Genomic DNA, 23,691 nt, shown 5'->3' with positions numbered 1-23,691 from the left:
AGGCTTTGCTTGCCAGAGCTGAGAGGAAGCAATAATCCTGTCTCAGGGCTACATGTTTATGACCATCACACTGCACTTGCCAGTACAGAGCGACGCCACTCAAAACGAGCGGAGGGCCAGAGGGCATCAAGTCAGCGCATGTCTCTCATCCACATCATAACCTCTCTAAAGATTCTGCTGCCACCACACTGGGGCACCAAGAAACGCATTCAAAACTGGCTGCTTTGAAACTATACACATTACAATGGACAAAAGCCCATCTTCACGGTATCAAGGGTGTCGTGTTGAAGTGCAGGCTGCGCGAAAAGACAGTGTCAGAGACAAACAGCTCAGTGATCAGTCAAATTATTATTATTTTTTTTAAACCAAAATTGTGTTGTCAAAAGCCATTAAATGAATTCTATGTAAGACTGTTGTAATGCCTACACAAAAAAATCCCTGAAAGATTACAGACTCGGTGAGCTTCATCCATTACCATGAACAACAAGCACCTCCACCAAACCCCAGGCATTCTGAAAGTACTCCCAGCCAGTTCGAGTGCCCTCTCCTCTCCTCAGTCTGTGGCCCGTACCCTGCAGACACCTGCCAGACCCTGCAGAGGACCATGCCTTGGCTGCGTAACTCAGAGCGCACTCCCACTGCAGAAACATGATGGCAGCTCAGCAGAGGACCATGCCTTCGCTGCGTAACTCAGAGCGCACTCTCACTGCAGAAATATGATGGCAGCTCAGCAGAGGACCATGCCTTAGCTGCATAACTCAGAGCGCACTCTCACTGCAGAAATATGATGGCAGCTCAGCAGAGGACCATGCCTTAGCTGCGTAACTCAGAGCGCACTCCCACTGCAGAAACATGATGGCAGCTCAGCAGAGGACCATGCCTTAGCTGCGTAACTCAGAGCGCACTCTCACTGCAGAAACATGATGGCAGCGCAGCAGAGGACCATGCCTTAGCTGCGTAACTCAGAGCGCACTCTCACTGCAGAAACATGACGGCAGCTCAGCAGAGGACCATGCCTTAGCTGCGTAACTCAGAGCGCACTCCCACTGCAGAAACATGATGGCAGCTCAGCAGAGCACCATGCCTTAGCTGCGTAAGTCAGAGCGCACTCCCACTGCAGAAACATGATGGCAGCTCAGCAGAGCACCATGCCTTAGCTGCGTAAGTCAGAGCGCACTCTCACTGCAGAAACATGATGGCAGCTCAGCAGAGGACCATGCCTTAGCTGCGTAACTCAGAGCGCACTCTCACTGCAGAAACATGATGGCAGCGCAGCAGAGGACCATGCCTTAGCTGCGTAACTCAGAGCGCACTCTCACTGCAGAAACATGACGGCAGCTCAGCAGAGGACCATGCCTTAGCTGCGTAACTCAGAGCGCACTCCCACTGCAGAAACATGACGGCAGCTCAGCAGAGGACCATGCCTTAGCTGCGTAACTCAGAGCGCACTCCCACTGCAGAAACATGATGGCAGCTCAGCAGGCCCACATGCAAAAGCCTCAAGCACCTTCTATTCATGTAGCGACCTGCCGTAGCCACAACAACCAATCCATTTCCAGCTCCTAAATTATAATTGAAGATGCAGTTCAGAGCTGCCAAACGCTGCAGTTTGCTGTGCTATGCCCGAGGCAGCAGTCCTGTTCACCATGGTACAATGCAACTAGCAGGACCAAAAACAAGCAGTGGTGGTTAAGGCCTCCGGTGTGAGCATTTTATCATGTTCATCTCACAAGCCAATACTGCTGCCTCTTCATCAGTAGAGGCAGCGTGAGGCTCAGTGGCCTAAGCCTCTGTGCCTTTGATCAGTAGGTCGCTGGTTCAAGCCCAGCCTCAGCACATTTGCAGGTCCTTGAACAAGGGCCTTAACCTCCAGCTCCCTGGGCACCGCTATGGGTGACTTGCCTTCACGGCCAGCTCTCTCTCACCTACAGAGAGCAAGATGGGGGAGGTGTAGAGAGAATTCCCTCATGGGGATCAATTGTTTATTTATTCCACTAATATCACCCATACATTCATATTGGCATCGAAATTTATTATAGTTTATTGATAAGCACTGATTCGATGCTAAGTCACGGTGAGCTTAGAGCCCATTACCACCCTGCGGGGGTCTCCAGTCCGTCACAGGCACTCTCATGAGTACCCATTGCAAGAAATGTAGAGGCACCAATCTGGCTAAACTGGCCGTCTTCGAACAGGAAACAGATGTTCATTGGGTAGACATTCAGCAGTTAATAAAAATCTTATGAATGACACAGTCAAAACTTTCCAAGCATCCATAGTGCGATAGAGTACTATCTGCCCACCTGCCTAAGCCACAAGGGGCATAAAAAAGAAATTTGCATCCACCTGCGATAAAAGCTTCTCCTCCATGTACTTCTTACAGATTGCACTCAGAGGACAGAGCGTGCGGAGTGCTGATAGAAAAGACTTTGGGCATCCATTCTCCTGCACCCCCTCATCATTTAGGTCAGATTTCATCAGCAGTACTCACTTCTGGCCAGTACGCTTTTCCAAAACAGTACTTTCCCTTTCTGCTCAGCAGACAAGCAGGTGTTGCTGACCCTAGTCCGCCCCTCGAGCCCTATTTCACAGGCGCAAAGCTCTGCCTCTGGGATCAGAGTCCCCTGCAGGCTCATAAAGCAAAACACACACCGCTACAGACAGCGGGGCCATAACAAGGCAGACACACACAGCTTCTTCAGGCCGAGGTCAGGCGAAACGCAAACTATTTGGGAGACTTGGCAGAAGACAGTTCCAGCCCCCGCTGGATAAAAATACTCTCCATGGACCATGGACCAAGCACCAAGCACCGAGGGCTGTGACAACGGCAAGAGCAGGTGCATTCGGTCTGCCAGCTTGTGCCGCTTCTGCCGAGGGCGCGGCGCTCATGTGCGCTGCTCCTTCCCCGCAAAGATCCCCAAACTACCTCTTCCAGCCCTTTCAGCTGTGTGTAACACTCTGGATAAGATCATCTGCTAAGTTAATAAAACATAAAATGCAAACAGTCCAGATACATTTCAAAATGGCGGTGATCTCTTCACATGAACTGCCAGCTGGCAGAAAGTTTTATTCATGGCGGTGCGAGTTACTAAAAAACCCCAGATAAAACACAGTTGTAATTTAATACCAGCAGCCTACCCATGAAAGTGCATTCGCTAATTTAATTGTGAAATAAGCGGCGCTCATTAAACTGGCCGCCTATACATGGAGGCTGTCAGGGAGCCAGGTCTGCAGAGTACACGGGGGGGGGGGGGGGGGGGGGGGAGCCTAAACCCGCCCATCATCAAAACCAGAGGGCCGCGACTTCCAGAACCAGGCAGGAAAAAGGCAAAGCACCAAAAGACACGCTGCTACACCCCTTAAAGCCTTGTTCAGTCTAACTCCAGGTTAGCACAATGGAAAGAGACAGCATTAAAGTCTATTTAAACAGAAAGGATCTGAATTGCTCTCAAAAGGACCAAATGCTTTATTTTGCAGGAATGGCCCAAATCATAAACTTTCAAGCTTTTACCAAACACCTGCCCAAACCCTGGCATGTCAAAGCCTGCATTTCAGGTCACCTTGTACATTGTTTCTCAAGGCTTGGCATCAACAGACTACTATATTTCATGCATTTACTTTCAAATTTCCCTGTGGGGGTCAACTAATTCAGCTTAGCAAGGCAGATAGAATATTCCACTAGATTTTTGAGGGTGTCTATGGGATTTTTTGCTCATTCATCCAGAAGAGCGTTTGTGTGGTCAGGCACTGATGTTGGACATGAAGGTCCGGCTCGCAATCTCCGTTCTAGTTCATCCCAAAGGTGCTCGATGGGGTTGAGGTCAGGGCTCTGCGTGGGCCAGTCACAATCTTCCACACCAAACTCATGCAACAATGTCTTTGTGGACCTTGCTTTGTGCACTGGGGCACAGTCATGCTGGAACAGAAAGGGTCTTCCCCAAACAAAGTTGGAAGAATTGTCAGAAATGTCTTGATATGCATACATATAGTGTATCAGGTGGTTTTACCTAGAAATTCACGACACGCTGATTGACATATGGATGTCGGCCTATGTTGGCCGTCAGCTTTCATCGATCAATATTTAGCCATTAGTCATCATTCAAAGTTAGCAGAGTAACAGCTAGACATAACTACTAAAATAATGGAGATTATTGCATTGGACGATCATTCATTTTCCGCTTTGGAGCAACAGGGATTTTTGTTGACTCATCAGCCATTTAGAACCTCGCTACAGTCTCCCAGGTCGGTGCTACATCCCTGACGTCTCACTGTCAACATTATATGATGTGGTTGCTAAACACGTTCACAGGATCTTAGGAAGTAATGTCACCAACACCAGTTTTACTACAGAATAGTGGAACGCAGAGGTTAGGCGGTTATTGGTATTGATCAAAAGTTCTACATTGGTGGACCACTGATTTTACCCCTCAAATCTAAAAGAAAATCAGAATGTCAGAGATGCACTGGTAGCAGCTTGCATTTTGACTGATCGCAGCACACTCACTTAAAACCAACCATTTCGATATCTACAATCTGATTTAAAGAGCCCTGCACAATGACACCAACCCAACAACCCTTTGAAGGGGCCCTAGTGACAAGACTGGGCCTTACTATCCCCTCCAAGCCAACACTCAAGCCCAACGACTGAGAACAGCTCTCATTTGTCCGGTGAAGAGACGCAGTGTGTGAACACTGAGCACTGCGATTCATTCGTAAGTGTCCTACAACTGGCGCGCTGCCGGCCGCAGGGACACGCACACAGACGGCACTTAATCACTTCAGGCACGAGGGGCACAGAAGCTGGGAAAATCCCTGCCGCTGCCATCAGATAAGGTGCGTCTGGGGAAGCTGGAGCTTTCCTGCCGGCTCCAGCGGAGTGTCAGCTTTCAGGTACATTTCATTCTCCCCTCCCCCCTACAACCATGTGGGTCTTCCCCGCCGAGTGGCAGGGCGCTCGGCAACACAGTCAAAGCCAGATGGGAGTCAGCCTGAGGGGGATGCGCCTGCGTGTAATTTTTGAAAATTACACACACGTGCAGACAGGTGCGTAAACGTGCACAGTAAAACACACACACACAAAAAAACACCCCTTTAAAATTCCTAAAGGCATCTGAAAGTTAAAAAAAAATGCAGTAATAAGCTAACGAAACACTCAAAAACAGCAGATCCCCGCCACGAAGCATGACTTCTCAGGATATTCAGGACGTGTGTTTGCCCAGTCGTCCTACCCATCACAGCTGTGGCAAAAATGGTGTTCGATGTCACAAATGAGGACTGAGCAGGGCAGCTTGCAGCTACGAGCCCAAGGCCTCCCAAAGCTGTTCCCTAATCTCTGCCAGCCCACCTTAACCATGTTAACAGCTTCTCCCCAGCAAAAGGCCAATAGCCGTTACAAGCATTGCACAGATTAGAACAACATTTCATATTAGAATAACACGAACTAATTACACACACATGCAGGCACCCAGCATCATAGTAACAGACCCCCACTGCAAGCAGAGCGCACAATTAAACCGCAAATGAGCCTAATCAAAGCTCGACGGCAACAGCTCGCCATTGCCAGGGCTCACACAGGCATGGGGGGGGGGGGGGGGGGGGGGGGACGTGTGCCACTTATAAGACTTAATTCAATTTCATAATCTTGGCTGAATTTTGAATATTTAACCATTCACAGAATCTTACACAGCATGCATTTTGTTTTCAAGCAGGTAGAACATATGTCTACAAGAAAGTTTGACCAAATTAGCTTTGCTCACTGACGCAGAATAATCTAAGCGAGGATTTCCTTCAACAAGAAGAGCTGAATGTTGTTTGGGCTAAGCTGTAAAGGCTGTGCGGTTCTTCAGGTGCATCACTATGTTCCTCGGTGAAGTTCACACAGAGGATAAGGCAGGATTTCAGTTTCAGCTCCATTCACTCCACTTTGACAGTGAGTGGCAAACGCTTCCCCAAAACAGCTAGCAAGATCTCTCAACATGCAACTGTTAGCATAAAATCGCTGCTGGCTGAGGGAAGCGAGATGAAATTGGTTTCATAAATAAAACTAAACTGTGGGTCTGGGCAGAAACAATTAAGTACAATGATTAAACCAGGCATATAACGTCCCAAATTCTCTACTGGACTGATCACAGTTACTTGCAAGAGATGTCAATGAACTAAAACCAGGCTTTAAAGTCAGTTGCTAACTTGTTACAGTGGTGGTACTCGCTAATGTGGAATTACAAATGTTAAGACAAAATGTGATTCACTGCTCAAGACACCCAGCTTCAACAATAGCCATTTTGCAGGGAAGCTGTAAACGAGGAAGGGAAATCGTTTGGGAGCACATATCGCCATCGCAGTCCATCGGTGACACCGCATGCCCACACTGAAGGCAGGGGCGGCAAAGCAGCCACCTGCATCTCCCACAGCAGTGCGGTGTCATGCATGCAAATGCGGGGCCTGTCATTTCTGAGAAGGTCCGGCGTAGACCTGTCACCAATAATTACATCAACTTATGGCACAATATATGGACATAACCTTGATATTTTTCTGACTTTGATATTGGCAAATTGTATTGTTCAGTACACACCGTAGGGAAATAATCACTAATTAAAAACAAATAAATATGAAAACAAAATAACTACAACTAAACAAAAATTTTGCTTCTGAAACAAAGTGAAATTACATAAACACAAATGTCAGATACTTGCCATTACCAATTTAAAATACTGCTTAGCTAAAGTGATGGTTTATCTCTGGGCAATGCGCTTGAACCATCAGAAATAGCTAACAGCACCACATCATCACATTTTGTAGTAGCCAGCAAAATCAAAGTTCCGTATATGCCTAGAAAGAACACACACTAAAATCTCAAGTAAAATATATAACATCAAAACACACTTACAACTTTAAAATAAAACCGAAACCACACCTAAAACTAACCTAGATTTCTAATGAAAATAAATAAAAACACGTAATACTATTTTAAAAATATATATTTAAAAAAACAATAACACTGAACTAAAAACACATATGGTTATATGCTGTTGTCGTTCAAGCATATTTAATATTAATTTGAAGCCATCCGTCTTTAGAATCCCGCAGCGAGGAATCATATAATTGCCAGGATTTCCGGACAATCTCAGTCAACCTTTCCTCAAATCTGCTATCCATGTTTGTTACCTTTCTGATCATAGTGGGTATAGCGTTTATATACAGACGCTCCTCTACTTACGAATGAGATGCATTGCGAATAGCCGTTTGTAACTTCAAATGTTCGTAAGTCGTTATTCGACATCATTTAAGGGTATACGCAAGTACGAAGAATTAGGATGCAGGGAGTACGCACGCTACGCTGCTGCGCAGGGGGGTAGCAGGCAGAAGTCGTACTTGACGGAATTGGCGCACAGAAAAAAAAAATTTATGTTGCGGAGTGAAAACGGGAGCCTAATGAACACAATTTGGACTTACAGTCCTTTTCGTTCGTATGTCTCAAAGTTCGTAAGTTGAAAGTTCGTAAGTAGAGGAGTGTCAGACTACTTTCTGACTTCAATCTGTACGTGCTATTAAACACTATGACACCAATTTCAACTAATGTCAGTGCCTCTATGCCCGCTAGAAGCCACCCCAAATGTTGATTCAATGCAAAAAATACTGACAGCCTACTTGGCTGAATACAGAAAATGTTCTTTGTCAGGACATTAAAAAAAGCTCTAAAATGATCTATTCCTAACATCGTCTAGCACAAAAACAGTGATACTTGTAATAATTTTAAGTACAGCTGTCACAATCATGTGATTAAACTTGATTATTGAAAAGCATAGATTACAATTTTCCTTCTCATTTACTCTGCAATTTAACAGAAAGAAGATGGCACATGCAAATGGCCGTCCAATAAAGAGAGAAGGCAGCAGTTGTGTGGAAGCACATCACATTAAAAGTGAATGAAAATGCAGTCGTCTGTCAGTATTGCAAAGCAGAACTTAAACATCACCACAGCACAACTGCAATGACAAAACGTCTTAAAGAGAGAGGTTTGACGGACTTTCCCAGTAATGCGAGGTTAGTCTCTCGGAGTAGCGAGAGTTTTACTTCCTACAATTCCTGTATGTCCAAATAATTGCTACACCATCTTACATAGCACAGTATATAATGATCATAATTCATTTTTTTTTTTTTTTTTTTTTTTTTTGTGAAAATATTCTGCATTTTGAGTATGGCTACGATACAATACTGGAAAATGTTCACACTGCAATATTTGAAGTCTTTGTGGTATTTAGGAGTTTAACTATATTAAAACTATATTAACTATATAGCTAAATAGAACTTATCTACCAACAGTCTGTCAAATAAGTTGGTGGCAGACAAATAACATACTTCTGCCCATAATCATCTTTACAGAAGACCAATTCCCGTACAGTGGAAAACTAATGTCTTTTTGTGTCTAGCTCTTGTTCGTATCTCTCCTTTTGAGTCATTTTTGTGTAACTTTTCAAAGCAAGTCCAACAGCAAGGACGACAATGATTCGGATTATAATTGTCTCGGAGAGCACACGCAGAGCACACGCAGAGCTCATGCAACAACAGTACCAGTAAACTTAAAACTAATAAAGACATACAGTCAGACCTACAACGATGAGACTAACGTGTCCCTGAAAAATGTGTTTCTTGCGAAAAAACTGGGTTAGGGGAATGAGACTCCACACTTAACTCATACCAAAAAAAATAAATTAAATAATAAATAATGATACCGGTGGCCAATAATGCAATTATATGCATCTTACATAAATAATGGTAATAATACATTCATAAATTCTATCGTAAAAATCTCTTGTGTGTGTTATGAGTGTCGGGAAAATTGCAACTCGTGCAATACGTCCATTCGTGAAATTTCCTCACTACTAAATATTCCACGGTCATCTGTGATATAACAAAGTGGAAGCAATTGGGAACAACTACTCAGCCACAAAGTGGCAGGTAAAATCACAGTGGGCACAACACATGCTGAGGCGCAGTGTGCAGAAGTCACCACCTGACAGCAGAGTCAATAGCTACAGTTCTCCAAACTTCGTGCGGCCTTCAGCTCAAGAACAGGGCGTAGAGAACTTCATGGAATGGGTTTCCATGGCCGAGCAGCTGCATCTAAGCCTTACATCACCAAGTGCAAAGCAGAGCCTCAAATGCAGTGGTGTAAAGCGCACTGCCACTGCACAGCAGTGGAGATGTCTTCTCTGGAGTGACGAATCACGCTTCCCTGTCTGGTAAAGCGATGGGTTGGAGCCTGGGTTTGGCGGTTGCCAGGAGAATGGTATTTGCCTGACCGCGTTGTGCCAAATGTAAAGTTTGGTGGAGGGGGGATTATGGTGTGGGGTTGCTTTTCAGGGGTTGGGCTTGGCCCCTTAGTTCCAGTGAAGGGAACTCTTAATGCTGCAGCATTCTAAGCTATCTTGGACAGCTTCATGCTCCCAACTTTGTGGGAACAGTTTGGGGATGGCCCCTTCCTGTTCCAACACGACTGAGCGCCGGTGCACAAAGCAAGGTCCATAAAGACATGGATGAGCGAGCCTAGTGTGGAGGAACTTGATTGGCCTGCACAGAGCCCTGACCTCAACCCGACAGAACACCTTTGGGATGAATTAGAGTGGAGACTGCGAGCCAGGCCTTCTCGTCCCACATCAGTGCCTGACCTCACAAATGCTCTCCTGGAAGAATGGTCAAACATTCCCATAAACACACTCCTGTACCTTATGGACAGCCCTGCCAGAAGAGGTAAAGCTCCATATTAAAGGCCATGCTAGTATGGGATGTAATTAAAGTTCATCTGTGTGTAATGGCAGGTGTGCCAATACTTTTGGCAATATAATGTATATATTGTGTGTTTCCGGTGGTACCATTTCTCTGTGGTGGCCTGCCACGTAAAAATCTTTGCCGCCATGACAAGAAAAATCTTTCTGACTAATCATCTAACCCAACGCCTTGGTGACTGGCAGAGGTCGTCCGATTCCTGCCCACTGAAAACCGCTTATTCATCACTTTCTTACTGTTCTGGTGACATGTGGGATTGGGAGAGAAATGGTGCCGTCTACCCGTTTATCCATCCCCTGGCGACAGTAACATTAGTGGCAACTTTCTGACAGGGCTCCAGTGTGAAAGCAGAACCGTAACAGATTACTGTTCAAGAAGGATGGTGGGGGCACTTCTCCACCCTTTATTCACTACATTGAAAATGTATGTATCTCGTGTTGTTTTTACCTGATACATCAATGGATTTCGGATGTGACACGGGGGACACAGACCGGGAGAGAGACACTCTCCACAACAAACCTACATGCAGTTAGGCTCTGCACGGTGCGGTTAGCTCGCTGTTACAATGCTCATCGCCAGTGCTTCTCACTCACTCTGTGGACTTAATTTAGCAACCGGCGAAAACATGATTATAACTGGAACTAAAAATAACTAGCCTATATTAATTCAAATAATCATTAAGTGTTTGTTTACCTCCATATCATGCCATCACAATAACAATAAAAATACATGTGCAACTGCAGCCAGATGTCCAGGTGTTTACAGTGTTTATCAGCCTCCCATACCTCGTGATCCACCGGAAATACTGTGTATTATAAATGATTACTTAATGAACTGCTACCTTAAATTGGGAAACCACACGATTACTGATACAAATCAATGACCGCCCTAATTATAAGCAATTACTGAAACTCTAGTACAATTATATATTTTTTTAAAGAAACTTTATTACCTTCCATTGAGCTTTATAAAATTCCTCACTCAAAAGTGAGGGAAAATAATGGCAAAACCTGTAGATTTAATTAGAGAAATAAAACTGCACAAACAGAAAATCATATACTAAAGAAAGTTTATTTGTTTTACAACATGTATATTCGTATTCCACTTTGACACTTTCTCATGACATGCTGAAGCACAAAATGTTCTGCATGTATCGCAGTTATACAGTTTAACCCAGAATTCAAGGTGTTTGTCAAGACTAGACTACAGGATTACACTGTCTTAGAACTTACTGTCTGTGGTCTTCACTGTTTACACTCATGAGAGCTATTATTGGGCACTTTCCCACCGCAGAAACTCCTTTACCCACAACCAGGAGCTTTTTTTTCCAGAAACCAGGAACTGTCACATTCCCACTGCAGGAAATCTGTCTGCTTGCAAGTTCCTCTGAGGTACCTCCAGAACCTTTTTAGTCTATACTCTGAACTAGGAACTTTTTTGTTTGCCTACAAACTACTGAACAGGGCATATAGCAATAGACTTTGCTGACTGGTTGACCAGAAGCACCAGCACTTGGAAGTTATGCATAAGTGTAGGGAAGAGAGATTTAAATAGTGGAGCAAAAATTAAGCAAATGACATTTTTGTACATAAGTTACATTTAACACATGAATGAATACATTTATGCTCGTGTCTCCATATTTCTGCACCGGAAAATTTGACTGATAACCGTTGCCAGCGTTTATTAGCGGAATAACATTACATCATTTTCTATTCTATGGAATACGAAACATCAAACTGCTGGCCAGACTTAATAAATTATAAACAATCCTCCATTGTTTTGGGGTGATAGTGTAGTTGCATATAGAGCTATGTGTGAACTCAGAACCAGGAACTAGGTTCCTGATAAACCTGTACAAAGCCTTAAGACCAAAGGTAAAATCCAAGGTCCCCGAACTCCATGAAATTACAGGGAAAATACAGTCTGATCAAGAAATCTTTTCACAACCAAGACGCTTCTTACCACAGAACACCAAAACATTACTTTTCAGTTTCATCAACCATTAAACAATATTTATTCCTGACATCAATATGACGGAGTATCTTCAAAACGTTTAATACAACACAAAGGGCAGGAATGGCAATTTAAAGTCTCAGAAAACCTAATGGCATTTCCATACTCAACTCCATACTTAACTCCTAAACATACTCGCACAAATCTTTCTGAAGGCAGATGAGAGGAAGGTGATAAGCACATAAGGCCTCTTGCGGGAGTTTTGCATATTATAACAAAATACAGGAAATTCTCCAAAACTTCAAAGACCCAATGAAATACCAGCATCACTCCGATTCATTATGGGGGAGGGGGGAAGAACTGAAGTTTGCCAATATCATCTTCTGACAAAGACATATGATCGAAGTGGTCATCCGTGCATCCTGAAAAGATTCAATTACAAAACCATTCAATTACAAAACCATAAAGACACTAAACTCAACATGACTGTAAAAAAAATCAACATGTCTTTAACAATGCTACACACACAAACCTGAAATGATGTCCTACATAGTCAGAAACTCCCTAATGAGCACAGTAAGTGGAGCTCATCATTCATCTCTAACTGTTGGCAGGAACTCAGTCCCTTCGCAGTACTTTTCTTAAGCGTTCAATTGCAGTGTCCTCATCCGGGACTAAAACCTTGCCACTTGGGTTCTGTATTCAAAATCTCAACCACAGGTCAGGAGACGCACCGACTAATATCTAGTAAGAAACCCAATCTTCAATTCCTTGGTAACAGTAATATAGATCCACAGGAAGTAAACAACTCAGTATGAATTAATGAAGTGCTGTAATTTTCAAGTGCACTTCCAGTGTAACTGTTTCACTCAATGAAATTCGGCTACTATAAACACACTGACAAATGACAGAAACCATCTACTAAAGACAAAAGTAAATGGAATGACAAGTCAACTATGTCATAATTAACAAGGAAGTCCACAGACTTTGCGAAAAAGAACAACGTCTAGAAGTCAGTGATGCTGGTGTTGTATCCTTGCATCACGTCTGTGTCCAAAGCACAAAGCACTTCCTCCACTGAGGACTCCCCTGAGAATATGTGCTGAATCACAGAAGAGAGAATTTCCCCAAGCTCTCACTCTGCGAGTGACCGGGTCACAAACTGTGAGCCCACGGGGGAGTCTGCACACAGCTCCTTACCAGAAATAAATGCATCAAGCACTTCACTGAGGGAAACTTTGACTCTATCCCCCAGGATTAAACTAACAGGCTACTTCTAATGACAGAATTCTCCTTTCTCTTATATGTGTGAAGTTGTCTAAGGGCAGAAGTGCAGCTGAGGAAATTCCCTCCTATGAAGAGAGACGCCTGTAAAATCACCAAGTGTCCAGCATCCTGAGACAAAGAGAATCAGGATTTTCCATATATGCGCACGATATTTAAAGAATCGCAGAAAACCTAACACCCTCCACCGTAGGGAACATGTCAAACCATCTTTTAAAGACTGATGCTGAAAGAGGCACATCCCCCACAAAGAAGAACTGAAGCAATCTGTACTGTGTATCTGCGCATGCAGCTAAATGAATAGGATGACCCTCTGTTTCAAGGTCAACAGCGACTCCACAGCACACCATATTTGTTGATGTCCCATCAATTACAAACATCAATTTTCCCCATCTGCTTGTTAGCGTTTGTAACTGGCAGTATTTTTAATAAAAAAAAAAAAAAAAAGCTGAAAAGCAAAAAGCAATTGGTCATTAGCAAAAACCACCCCTCTAGGAAATGAGAACATACATGTCATTTTGGATTCTATACAAAAAAAAAACACCCAAAGACACCGAACAGATGTTGTACACAGCTTGCAGCCTGCACAGATACACTTCGTCAGGTCTAAATCTTGCATAATATTTTTCTAAACACTAGTAGCCTAAGTAAACGTCCAAGTTACATTAAAATGCACTAAAAAGTTCAATGAAAGTAATGGACTCGAGAAACAAGGCCCATACCAGCCTACAGCTAGCTGGCTCTAGACGGTCTATCTTCCTGTCACCCATTTGATAGAAAGCTCACTACCGACAGCTAATCTGGTATTACAAATCTCCCACTTATGACACAATCATTACTGTACATTTTATATAAATGAGAGCAAATGAGCAGATAAAACCACAGACCAACCAAGGGAAAGTCCCTGTGGACATCAGGCGAGACTCTAACATGCAGCAATCAATGCAGCATTCAGAAAGGAGAAAACTCAATGCTGGTTGCATCTCTTACCATTACCACTAACTGCCACTGGGCATACTACAAAACAAATGTGCTTCAGCTGATAGATCAGTTTCTTTTTATTCTCCAATTTTTTTGAGCAGAGCCAGAGAAGCCAGCATCCTTGGTGACTGACTGCATCACCTGAAACCAGACCGATTACCTTGGAAGCTTCATGTTCAGCAAAGCCACAGAATCCAGGCCGAGTATAAGCCTCAAATCTAGACTGAACTCAACCCCTTTAAATGCTCATGTATTTAACGACAGACAGATCAGCCGTATCATAATAAAAACGTGACTGTGTCACAAGTCCTATTTGTGCGATAGATATTTAAAAAAAGTAGCTCTTGGATAAGGTGACATGATATATCACTAGTCATGTGTAGCTAATGGTTTTCAATCACAAAAATTGAAGTCTCTCTCAAAAGTCACCAACTTGATTACATAAACAAATTTAGTCTAGGATTTAATAAATGTTTCTCTTAATTTTATGATCACCCACAGTGTGGGAGCCAAGTTAGAATCTTGGAAAGAGGGTGACCGCACTGGGTCTGGTCATACTGAATGCAGATCATATTAGGGTTAATAAAAAAAATATACAGGGCAGAACTGACTTTCTGCGGCTGCCAGATTTACTGAGCAGTCACTGTTATATTTACTGGACATCTTGCCTAAGAAAAAACTGCTTTAGATACGAGCTGTGTGACTAACCAATTTGAAAACCAGTTTTATACTACAACAGTACTCGAGCAGCCAGTCAGTATGTTTACTACGGTTATAGCTCAACTACATCAGGACTACTTTCCTTGAACCAGTATATATGCACGAGAATCGGGGAATCGGTTTACTGACCGAAGTATGTTTGACTCTGTGATAACTGGTGGCGATATGGCTCCTTTCAGCTTGCTAGTATTGGGCTTTTTCTGGTTGACACATTACGTAAATGTAAAAATGTACGTAGATGTAGAAAAAGAAAATGAATGGAAGCGTGGATAAATGAAGTGACAAGCTTTAAGATTCAGGATAGCATAGCAAGAAAAGAATTTTGTATTTTTGTACACTATGACAGCATGGTACTGTAACTTTTAAAAAAATGTAATTTTGTTAATAAATTTCAGCGTATTTATTTTAAAAAAAGTTGAACATAAATTTCTCACAAACCCGTCTAGGAGTGATTTAAACAGCAAGGATGAAAATGATTATGACTGTCTTGGGGATCGCATGCAGCGCTCATGCAAAAGTAGCAGACGTAAGCTATAAATTGATTTTTTTAAATATATTAGATAATCTTGAAACAGAATAATCATTAAAATTGCAAAATTTGCTAAGTTTTTTTCCTATGACAGAGTAAAAATGTTTTAGGGAGACAAACTTCCTGTGCATTAATATCCACACTAGGTCTGAGATGATTATTCGATGTAATCGACGACGTCGACTATAAAAGTGCATCGACGTGGAATTTTATTGTCAACGCGTTGTGTAAAATTACGTAAATGTTTTGTAAATGTAATGCACTAAGTGATAAGTTGATCGTACTGTAAGGGAAAGTACTTTATCCCCTCAGGAGCATGTTAACGCTGTCCTTTTAAGAATCGCGCAACAAAACAATCTAATAACTAAACTTTACTGTCCACCTGATAATCTCTTCGCCACTCGAGAGCTACAATATTTTATTTATTGGACCTGCAGCATGGTTTTCATTTACAATACAAAGTTATTCTGCAAGTAAGCTGGCTAATTGTTTCATTGCTGGGATTGTCAAAAGTATATCAATTATAGACTGAATTCTAATATGGTTTTGTCTAATATTTCTGGAGTCAGCAGTGCCACACTATTTTGAAAGGCATGCACTGGCCAAACATGTAGCACTTGTCTCATTAAATTAATATTTCAGAGATGTCCTACCACCCTCAAAAATGAAATTTGCCTCCTGCCGCGCCCCGCGTACGAAGCAACATGGCTGCGTCTACCAGCAGAGCTCCGGAGCCTCTGGAGAAACCCGCAGCAAAAAAAGCTTGCATGCGGTCTTCCAAAGTTTGGGAATACTTCAGTCATGACACCTTTTCTGCACCTCTACTGTAGCTGATGTTAATGACAATGTTTCAGCCGTTTTATATTTTCTGTTTACTTATTCTGTAAGAGTGAGATAAATAATTGTTTACGACTATTTTTACACACTGTAACCTAAATCATTCCTTGCTCACTTAAGCTTAACTATAAGCTACCTTTGCTAGTGTTTGTAAAAACATGTTTCTCTAGTTGTGAAATCATTCCATGTTTTGCATCTATTTCAACATTAAAGTCAAATTGGTGTACTGAAATAATTAAGTAAAAACTATTGCAGTGATTATTAACTTCAGTGTAACATAGAAATCCTATTGAATTTCTTAAGATTTGCCTTTCTTGTTAATAATGCTCTGTTTAAGAAATGTTTTAATAAATTGAAATGTTAATGAGAATTTCAGATGTGTGTGTGTGGGGGGTGAACTGTTGTATTAAATGACCAAGTTGAAAATAAATTGCTTATCAATAAACTTATCATCAGATCAATCGAAAAATTAGTTGTTAGATTAGTTGAATAATCGGAAAAAATAAATCAGTAGATTAATCGTTTAAATAATAATAATAATTCGGGACAGGACTAAATTGAAGGTAAGAAAAAGCCTGATCTTAAGATCTTAAGACTAGTGATGTAAGAATTGGATGTGCATAACATGTGATGTTGGTATTAATATTGCACGTTGTCCAGCCCTATAATATACTACAGCCATTTTTAGAAGTACAAACGCACCGGTACCAGTTTTTATGCCGGTGGAAAACCAACACCATGAAGTACCATACTTTTGGTACCTTCTTGAAGTAGCAAAGGTACGGTACCTGCTGCGGTGGAAAAGTGCCCTTTAACTGAGCAGTGATTTGGACAGCTTTAAAGCAATGTACATTTGTATGTGCTATACATTGTATTTATTTATTTATTTTACTCAAACGAGAGACAATATTCCTTGCGACTTTGGTGTTATTCGAAGGCAGACGGCACTGCCGTATGGTGCTGGAATGCAACCTCTACTATGCTCCATGCCTCTTCTGTGTACTGGCTGCTTCTGTTACTTCCAGGTCAAATCCCAGGGAGAAAACTGGAGCAAGCGCAGAGCACCTACGCCAGTTTGAGTAAATTGATTCCCAATCGCATTATCTGGGTGTCTTACTCCGACTTTTCGAAATTCCATTTACTACGATTCCAGTCAGACTAACATGTTTACATGTGCTTTAAGTGTCCGGTTTTAGTCATACTACCACGATATTTCGATTTCCTTAGTGTGCATGTAAACATACCAAGGGAATTAGATTCAGTTCAGAAAATTATACACTTCACACACTGCAAAATAAAAAAAAATAAAAAAAGTATTTGCACAGAACTGCACTACCCACCTGACAGTGGGAAATGATAGAGACCCCAAACTCTGACATCTCTGCATTGCTCGACCACAAAATGGACTGTGGGAAGAAAGCTAAACAGGTGCAATGGCTGGTTAGGTTGGTTAACCATCTACGCTGAATAACTTTCTCCCCATTGCTTTCAGGCAGCAGTTACTTCAAAGAGATCAGATTAAGCCACTGACTAACAAAGCTCAGAACAGCAGCTGAACAGTTAAGGGCATGCGCATGAACAACAGGCATGACGTGCTGATGTTGCATTGCTGCAGTATATCCAGCCAAATTCCATTGCAGTTTTGCTCCTTTATCCAGACTTGTAGTGAAAAACTGTGCAACGCATCAGGAAAGAAAGGAGGAAAGATTACCAACAGAAAGGAAAGCAGAGAAAAGGATTGCACTTCAGAGAAGCCACATCAAAATGCAGCTGCCAGTGATGAGAAAGCCACAACACACAAATAAAAGTGCACCCTTTTGGCGAGAGACTACTGATAATCGGAATTACTCTGCTACAGATTAATTTAGTTGATTCACTAAAGCTGATGTTAAATGGTCCTTAGGGTCCTTTCATGAAACTGCACACTGCGAAACGTAACCTCTACTTTCATGTTAGCGGGGAGTAAAATCTTAAAAGGCAGAAACAAAAACGAAAATCCTTATTCATGGCGTTTTTAATGGTCATTTATAGTCTAAGCAAGGTCTAAGGGTATATACCTAGTGCATGGCGAGAGCATCACAGTACATCATAAAGGGAAATGTGGCACACTTAATGAGAAGATGCCTTACCCGTTTATCTAAATCCATTTGACAGTCCATGACACAACGCCAACAAAGCCCACAAAGTCCTACGCAACCCCAGAAAAACACAAATTAATACCTTAAGCAAAACAAGTGTAAGTACTTCCTGCCAGAATCCCGAACAATAAAACGTATAATTAACCATGCTCCATTATTAAGGAATCTGTCACAACACGGAACAGCTTGAGGAACGGAAAACCACCAACTCCAAAAGAACAGGCGAGATGAAAACATTTTTCCCCACTACACGCATCAAGGGTACGTTAAATTTTACCCCATTACTGCGTTGCCACAAATCAGCGCGGAGCAAATTTTGAAGATGCAGCTTTTTTTAGTCACACAGATGAAGTTCCAAAATTAATTTGAAAGAGTTTGCTTCTACGTACCTCAAGGCTAACAACAAGGAAGAGACCAATTACATTTCTATTGCTCACCTAGTGGTGATCCACTGTAAGGACTGGGGGGGGGGGGTCTCTCAGAAGTGATGGAAGATTTTGCGTGTAAATTAATATGGGTGAGCTCCTGTCTGATTTATTCTTCGAGGACACAGAACATTGAAAGAGTACAGCTGTCCTTAGGTGGACACTACAATTGGTCAACGTTTAAAGCACACAGAAGCCAAGTCTATCAGAGGCAAGTTCAACACCAGTGAAGCTCTTCATTTACACAAAAGGTAGAAGTGCTACCTCATTACACACACAAGCAGTACACTATGTGTCATTCAAAAGCTATAGATGCACAATATATCAATTAACTTATCGGACTGGTCAGCGTTTGCTAAAAATCAAGACATCGGACCCATGTGTCAATGCAAGCCAATATTTAGACCTTATCCAATATGCTAAGTTAGCAGCACCAGAGCTAAAAACATAACTACTAAAATAAAGGATTTTTTTGCCATTTGGAACCTCACTACAGTCTCCCAGGTTGGCATTACTTCACTGATGTCTTACTCTCCGCATTACATGATGTTGCTGCTTGACATATTCAGAGAATCTTAGGAAATAACATCACTAGCATCAGCTTCACTACAAATCAGTAGAGGTTAGAGATCAGTCCATTATTAGTATCTGTAATATTAGACAAAAATATATCAGTTCCCAGCATCAGTCAAAATGTCCACATCATTTACCGTGCACCACTAGTGTAAGCAATAGAGAGAAAATGAGGGCTGATGTTCATGGGTGTGCAAACCTGATTCGATGTTCTTATAAAAAAAAAAAAATATACGGCAGAGTCAACTGAGCTAAAGGCACAGAGACTCTTGCATCAAAAACATTAACTAAAAATATGATAATGACAAGTATGACTATTTTTGGAGTTATACGGCTTTGAACAATTTTTAGATTAATGTGCAGAATATTCAAGACGCGAAAGATTACAATGTGCTAAACAACTACAGATTCTGACATTCATCCTATTCAAAGAAACCTCAGTGCTGAGTTTCAAAATTATTCAGCATTCCATCCAGTCAAACACACACATACACACCTAACTTCACCATGCCTTTGAAGTGTGCAAAATCATTTAGCAGAACTGAAACCGAAGGATAGGCGCTGGAAACACCAAACCCTAAAATCCCTAGGAAGACCCACCAACACAATTCCCCACACAATCTTACCTGTAACAGCACGACTCAACACAAAGAACACTTTGAATTTTAACTACATTCGGCCTGCCTCTTATTCATCAGTGGACCATGGTAAATTCCATAATGAATACAGCCCTGATACTTCATCTGCCTCGCTGTATGTGGCTATGGACAAAAGCATTTGCTAAATACATAAATCCACTACAAATGTAAATCATCCAAATATCAAAGCCAATCAAAACAGTTAAACTGACCACACAAATATTGTTGCAGGGTCTGAATCTGACTTGCTCAGTAGTACTTGAGAATTCTATGGGGTCTCATTTCAAACACCTTCAGACGCCTAAAACTAGATGGCCAATTATACAGTGTGTGAAACAACCAAGAAATAATAAAAAAACGACTATCCAGATAAACTCTGTCAGCAAATGCCTTCATTAGAACCAGTTATTATGGATAAATATTCCCATTTCCAGCTGGACATTTACATAAATAATCCTAGTTAATTTCTCAGAGCACATTTTTAGTGGCTATGAGATCCACACATATCCTTGTACAAACTGCCAGAAGATCCAATTCAGAGTACAAAAACCGATCGATTAAAATTGTGCTGCGTGCAACTGGATGTGAACTCTTCAGATAAACTCCAGCGGCTGTCAAAGTCACGAGCAAAACATTTAACTGTTACGGACAGACTTGTCCCTGTATCCACAGTTCTTTAGGAAGGTGTCCATGAAAGTTAATCCGGCATGCCATACATAGATCGACTGTAACAGATCAGTTCCCACAAATGATGCATCAACTCCCTGCAAAACGCATCCAAAACCTCCAACACCAAGTATGGGAATGCTTTGATCGGTGCTCAGCACTGCTAAGCTGAAAGTGGAGACAATGCATTTGTAACCTTAAGAAGCAAGTAATGCAGCAGCCCTTGAAGCTCAAAGAATAGGCTGACAAATAAGACAACACCGAACCAAGGGATGCCACAAAATAATTTAAAAAAAAGAGCCGGCAATGATCCGGTGATAAAACGTTCCACCATACAATGCTGCATCAACTACCTTGGAGGATATTAACTGCTCAACACAACTCTACAGGTTGTTTTGGTTGCATAGCTTATCCAGGATGAAATGGCTCCGGCAGTCACAACGCCGAAGACTGCAAAAATAACGAAACATGGGGAAAGGGGGGAAGGCAATGAAATATTGCGTTACTCGCAATGAAATAATCTCCCTATTAAGCGGGCAGAATCGACACGCCCACCCCCTCAGTCGAAAATAAAAATGGCACCACAAAACACATTAATTTAAGTCGTATGAATTATTGTGGCGTGCCTATTTCTATCACAGCTACGTTTGCAGTAAATCACGTCCCAGACGAAACCAAATTTTTCGACGGTATCGCAAAGACACATATGGAGTCGGACCCCCCTCAGACTTCCCCAGATCGAGTAAGAGCATTATCCAACTTCAGTCACAAACATAGGAACAGTTTGTTTCCCCATGCTGATGCGCAGAATAAAATCAACTGTAACTGCGTGGAAAACTGACAAGCTTCACAGCTGACAGGCAAAGCGCATTTCTACCATCTGTAAATGGCGCTAAAGTTTATGGCAATAGCAAAAAAATAATCAACAAAACATACATTTTTCTTAAGAGCAAATTGGACGAGCATCGTTGGATAAACCCCGTCAGATCGCCCCTTAGCCAACACTAGCTGATGTCTTCACGCATTTGATATTTCAACGAGACGGACGCCCGTACGGGGCTCGCCTGCACCCCACACAGCAAAGATGAACGTGTCTAGCTGGTCCATACCCATTCCCAAAAAGAAAGCCTAGGCTTTCTGTCCCACTGCAAAACTCATGCGGTTGATGAACCGCTGGGGAGATGCATCCATGATTGCGGAGAGCTGGAGCTGTCAAGATCGACCAATGAACGGCTACGTGCATAAGTTAACATGTAAAATGAAAAGCAGTATACCTAGCGATCCGGCCGAGCATCCGATGCTTTCTGCACCCCAACGGACTGAAACATCGCCGGCTGTTTTACCTATCAAAGTGCATCGGGACCGAAGCCACGGAAGAGCGCCTTCCTCACCTGGACCATCGGAGGCGGACAGCGCAGGTGAATTCAGCTTCGGACGCTTCGGGTTTGGGGGTCCGACGTCCAACAAGTCTGCCATTCTGGGGGGTACCGCGCCTCTCTTCTCAGATAATCGGGTGTAATTTTTAGGTTTTAAATTTGTAAAGTAATAAGATGGAAATCCCACACACGCAGCAGCGGGTGAAATCCAGACAGGCCGCCCTGCACGTTTAAAATGGGAGGGGGGGTGTATTTGCTAGCCGGCTAGTAAGCTAGCAGCGAGCGGAGAAACGCTTCAAAAACGCAGCAACAGCGCCCCGCTTCGCCACCGCCATTCACCCCATGATAATCCAACACCCAACACCCACATTATTATCATTAATAATCGCCCCCCAAATTTATTGTACCTCGAAAAAAAACGAAAATCAAAATAAAAAATAAATAAAAAGCACCCGCGAGGGGTTTTTCTGCTCCTTCCCCCCCGCGAGTCCTTAAATTCGCATCTTTAAATAACCATTTTTTTCTGACGTCAATCCATTTGCTGCAAAATGCATATAGGTCTCCGGTAAAGGACACCGGCGAGGGAAAAGACCGATACCGCCGCTATTCAGTCGCCCCTCCACTGTCTCCCCGCCGGTCGCTCCCGGTAAACAATACGGCTGGGAACCGAGCAGCCGAGAGAAGCGGCGCTTTCTGGAGGGGAAAACAGATATACTGGGGCTTTCTAGCCGACGGAAAGCCCGAGCCAGCGCCCGGCGTTAATATTATTATTATTATTATGCTGCAAGAAACCGCGCTAAAATCGGCCAAGCTTGTGCCGCTCGGCGGTCTAAAACCATCCGGCGTCGGTTCGGATGCTCCGCTTCGGAATAAAAAAAAATAACGCTACGCCGAAAGCCCGATTCTCAGCCGCGACAAGATGGCGGCTGTTGATTCCTTCGATACAAAAAGTTTTTTTTTCTTTTTTTTTTTTCCCAGATAGACTGTGGAGGGGGAGGGGCCGCGCAATCACGCCCTACGCAAACCTATGTAACACAGCCCGACGTGCGTCACGCCGAATCTGACGCGAAAACCCTCCGGGGCGGTGGAAAACCGTGCTTTTTACATCTCTTTTTAAACGCCCCCCCTCCTCAAAATACAGATCAATAATGTGGCCGGTGTGCTGTACGGCTAACAGTAAGCGTGTGACAGGGCAATCAGTACATCTGTCAGATCCCACGTCCTGGCGGGATCAATATGTGAGGCATTATGTAATATGTCAGAGAATGTTAATTTTACTAATTCCATTCCTATACTCGCACATTATTCTGATATAGCGTTAACATGTGCTTCGTGACAAACGGCAAAATGAACTTTTCATTGCCTTCATAAAAGTTGCATTAAATATTTGTCAGACATAAATGAATAATTTACAACATTCTATATAATGTTCTCCTGCTTAAGATTCGTCTCCTCCTGTCATATTTTGTGAACAGCTGTGTAGGATGTTCAGCTAGTTTCAACTGAAATTTTGGTTATAGTCTGAAACTCAGCATGTACTAGTATACCTACCATTGACTAGTTTGACATACCTGTGGTCAAGAGAACCTGTAGAGCTCTCCACAAAACCCACTATATATCTTCCGAAAACAGTCAATATGGGTGTAAAAAAAAAAGAATTCACTGGTTTTTGTTCATCATGAAAAAATACACGAGTATAATTCTTAAATTATCTCCCTAAAATAATACGTCTATTGGAAATCTTATTCTCCAGCGGTAAAACACAGATTTGCAATACAGCAAAGC

At 42.5% G+C, this 23,691-nt stretch overlaps 1 protein-coding gene across 4 annotated transcripts in view; it reads right to left on the bottom strand.

Annotated features, from left to right (window-relative positions):
- LOC125741651 (CREB-binding protein-like) overlaps positions 1-23,249 on the bottom strand; it is a 55,573-nt gene extending 32,324 nt beyond the window's left edge. For 2 of the 4 annotated variants that reach the window (XM_049012834.1, XM_049012836.1), the window contains exon 1: positions 21,922-23,247. In XM_049012834.1, the coding sequence (XP_048868791.1) occupies positions 21,922-22,006 (85 nt within the window). In that variant the 5' untranslated portion in view covers positions 22,007-23,247. Of the gene's footprint in view, positions 1-21,921 lie in introns of all 4 variants that reach the window. The other 2 variants (XM_049012838.1, XM_049012837.1) reach the window with 2 other exon arrangements.
- Positions 23,250-23,691: the final 442 nt, after the last annotated feature.

The sequence above is a fragment of the Brienomyrus brachyistius genome, chromosome 5, assembly GCF_023856365.1.
Source record: "Brienomyrus brachyistius isolate T26 chromosome 5, BBRACH_0.4, whole genome shotgun sequence".
NCBI lineage: Eukaryota > Metazoa > Chordata > Actinopteri > Osteoglossiformes > Mormyridae > Brienomyrus > Brienomyrus brachyistius.
The sequence above is the reverse complement of the archived record's forward strand: the minus strand, read 5'-3'. Positions and strand labels throughout refer to the sequence as shown.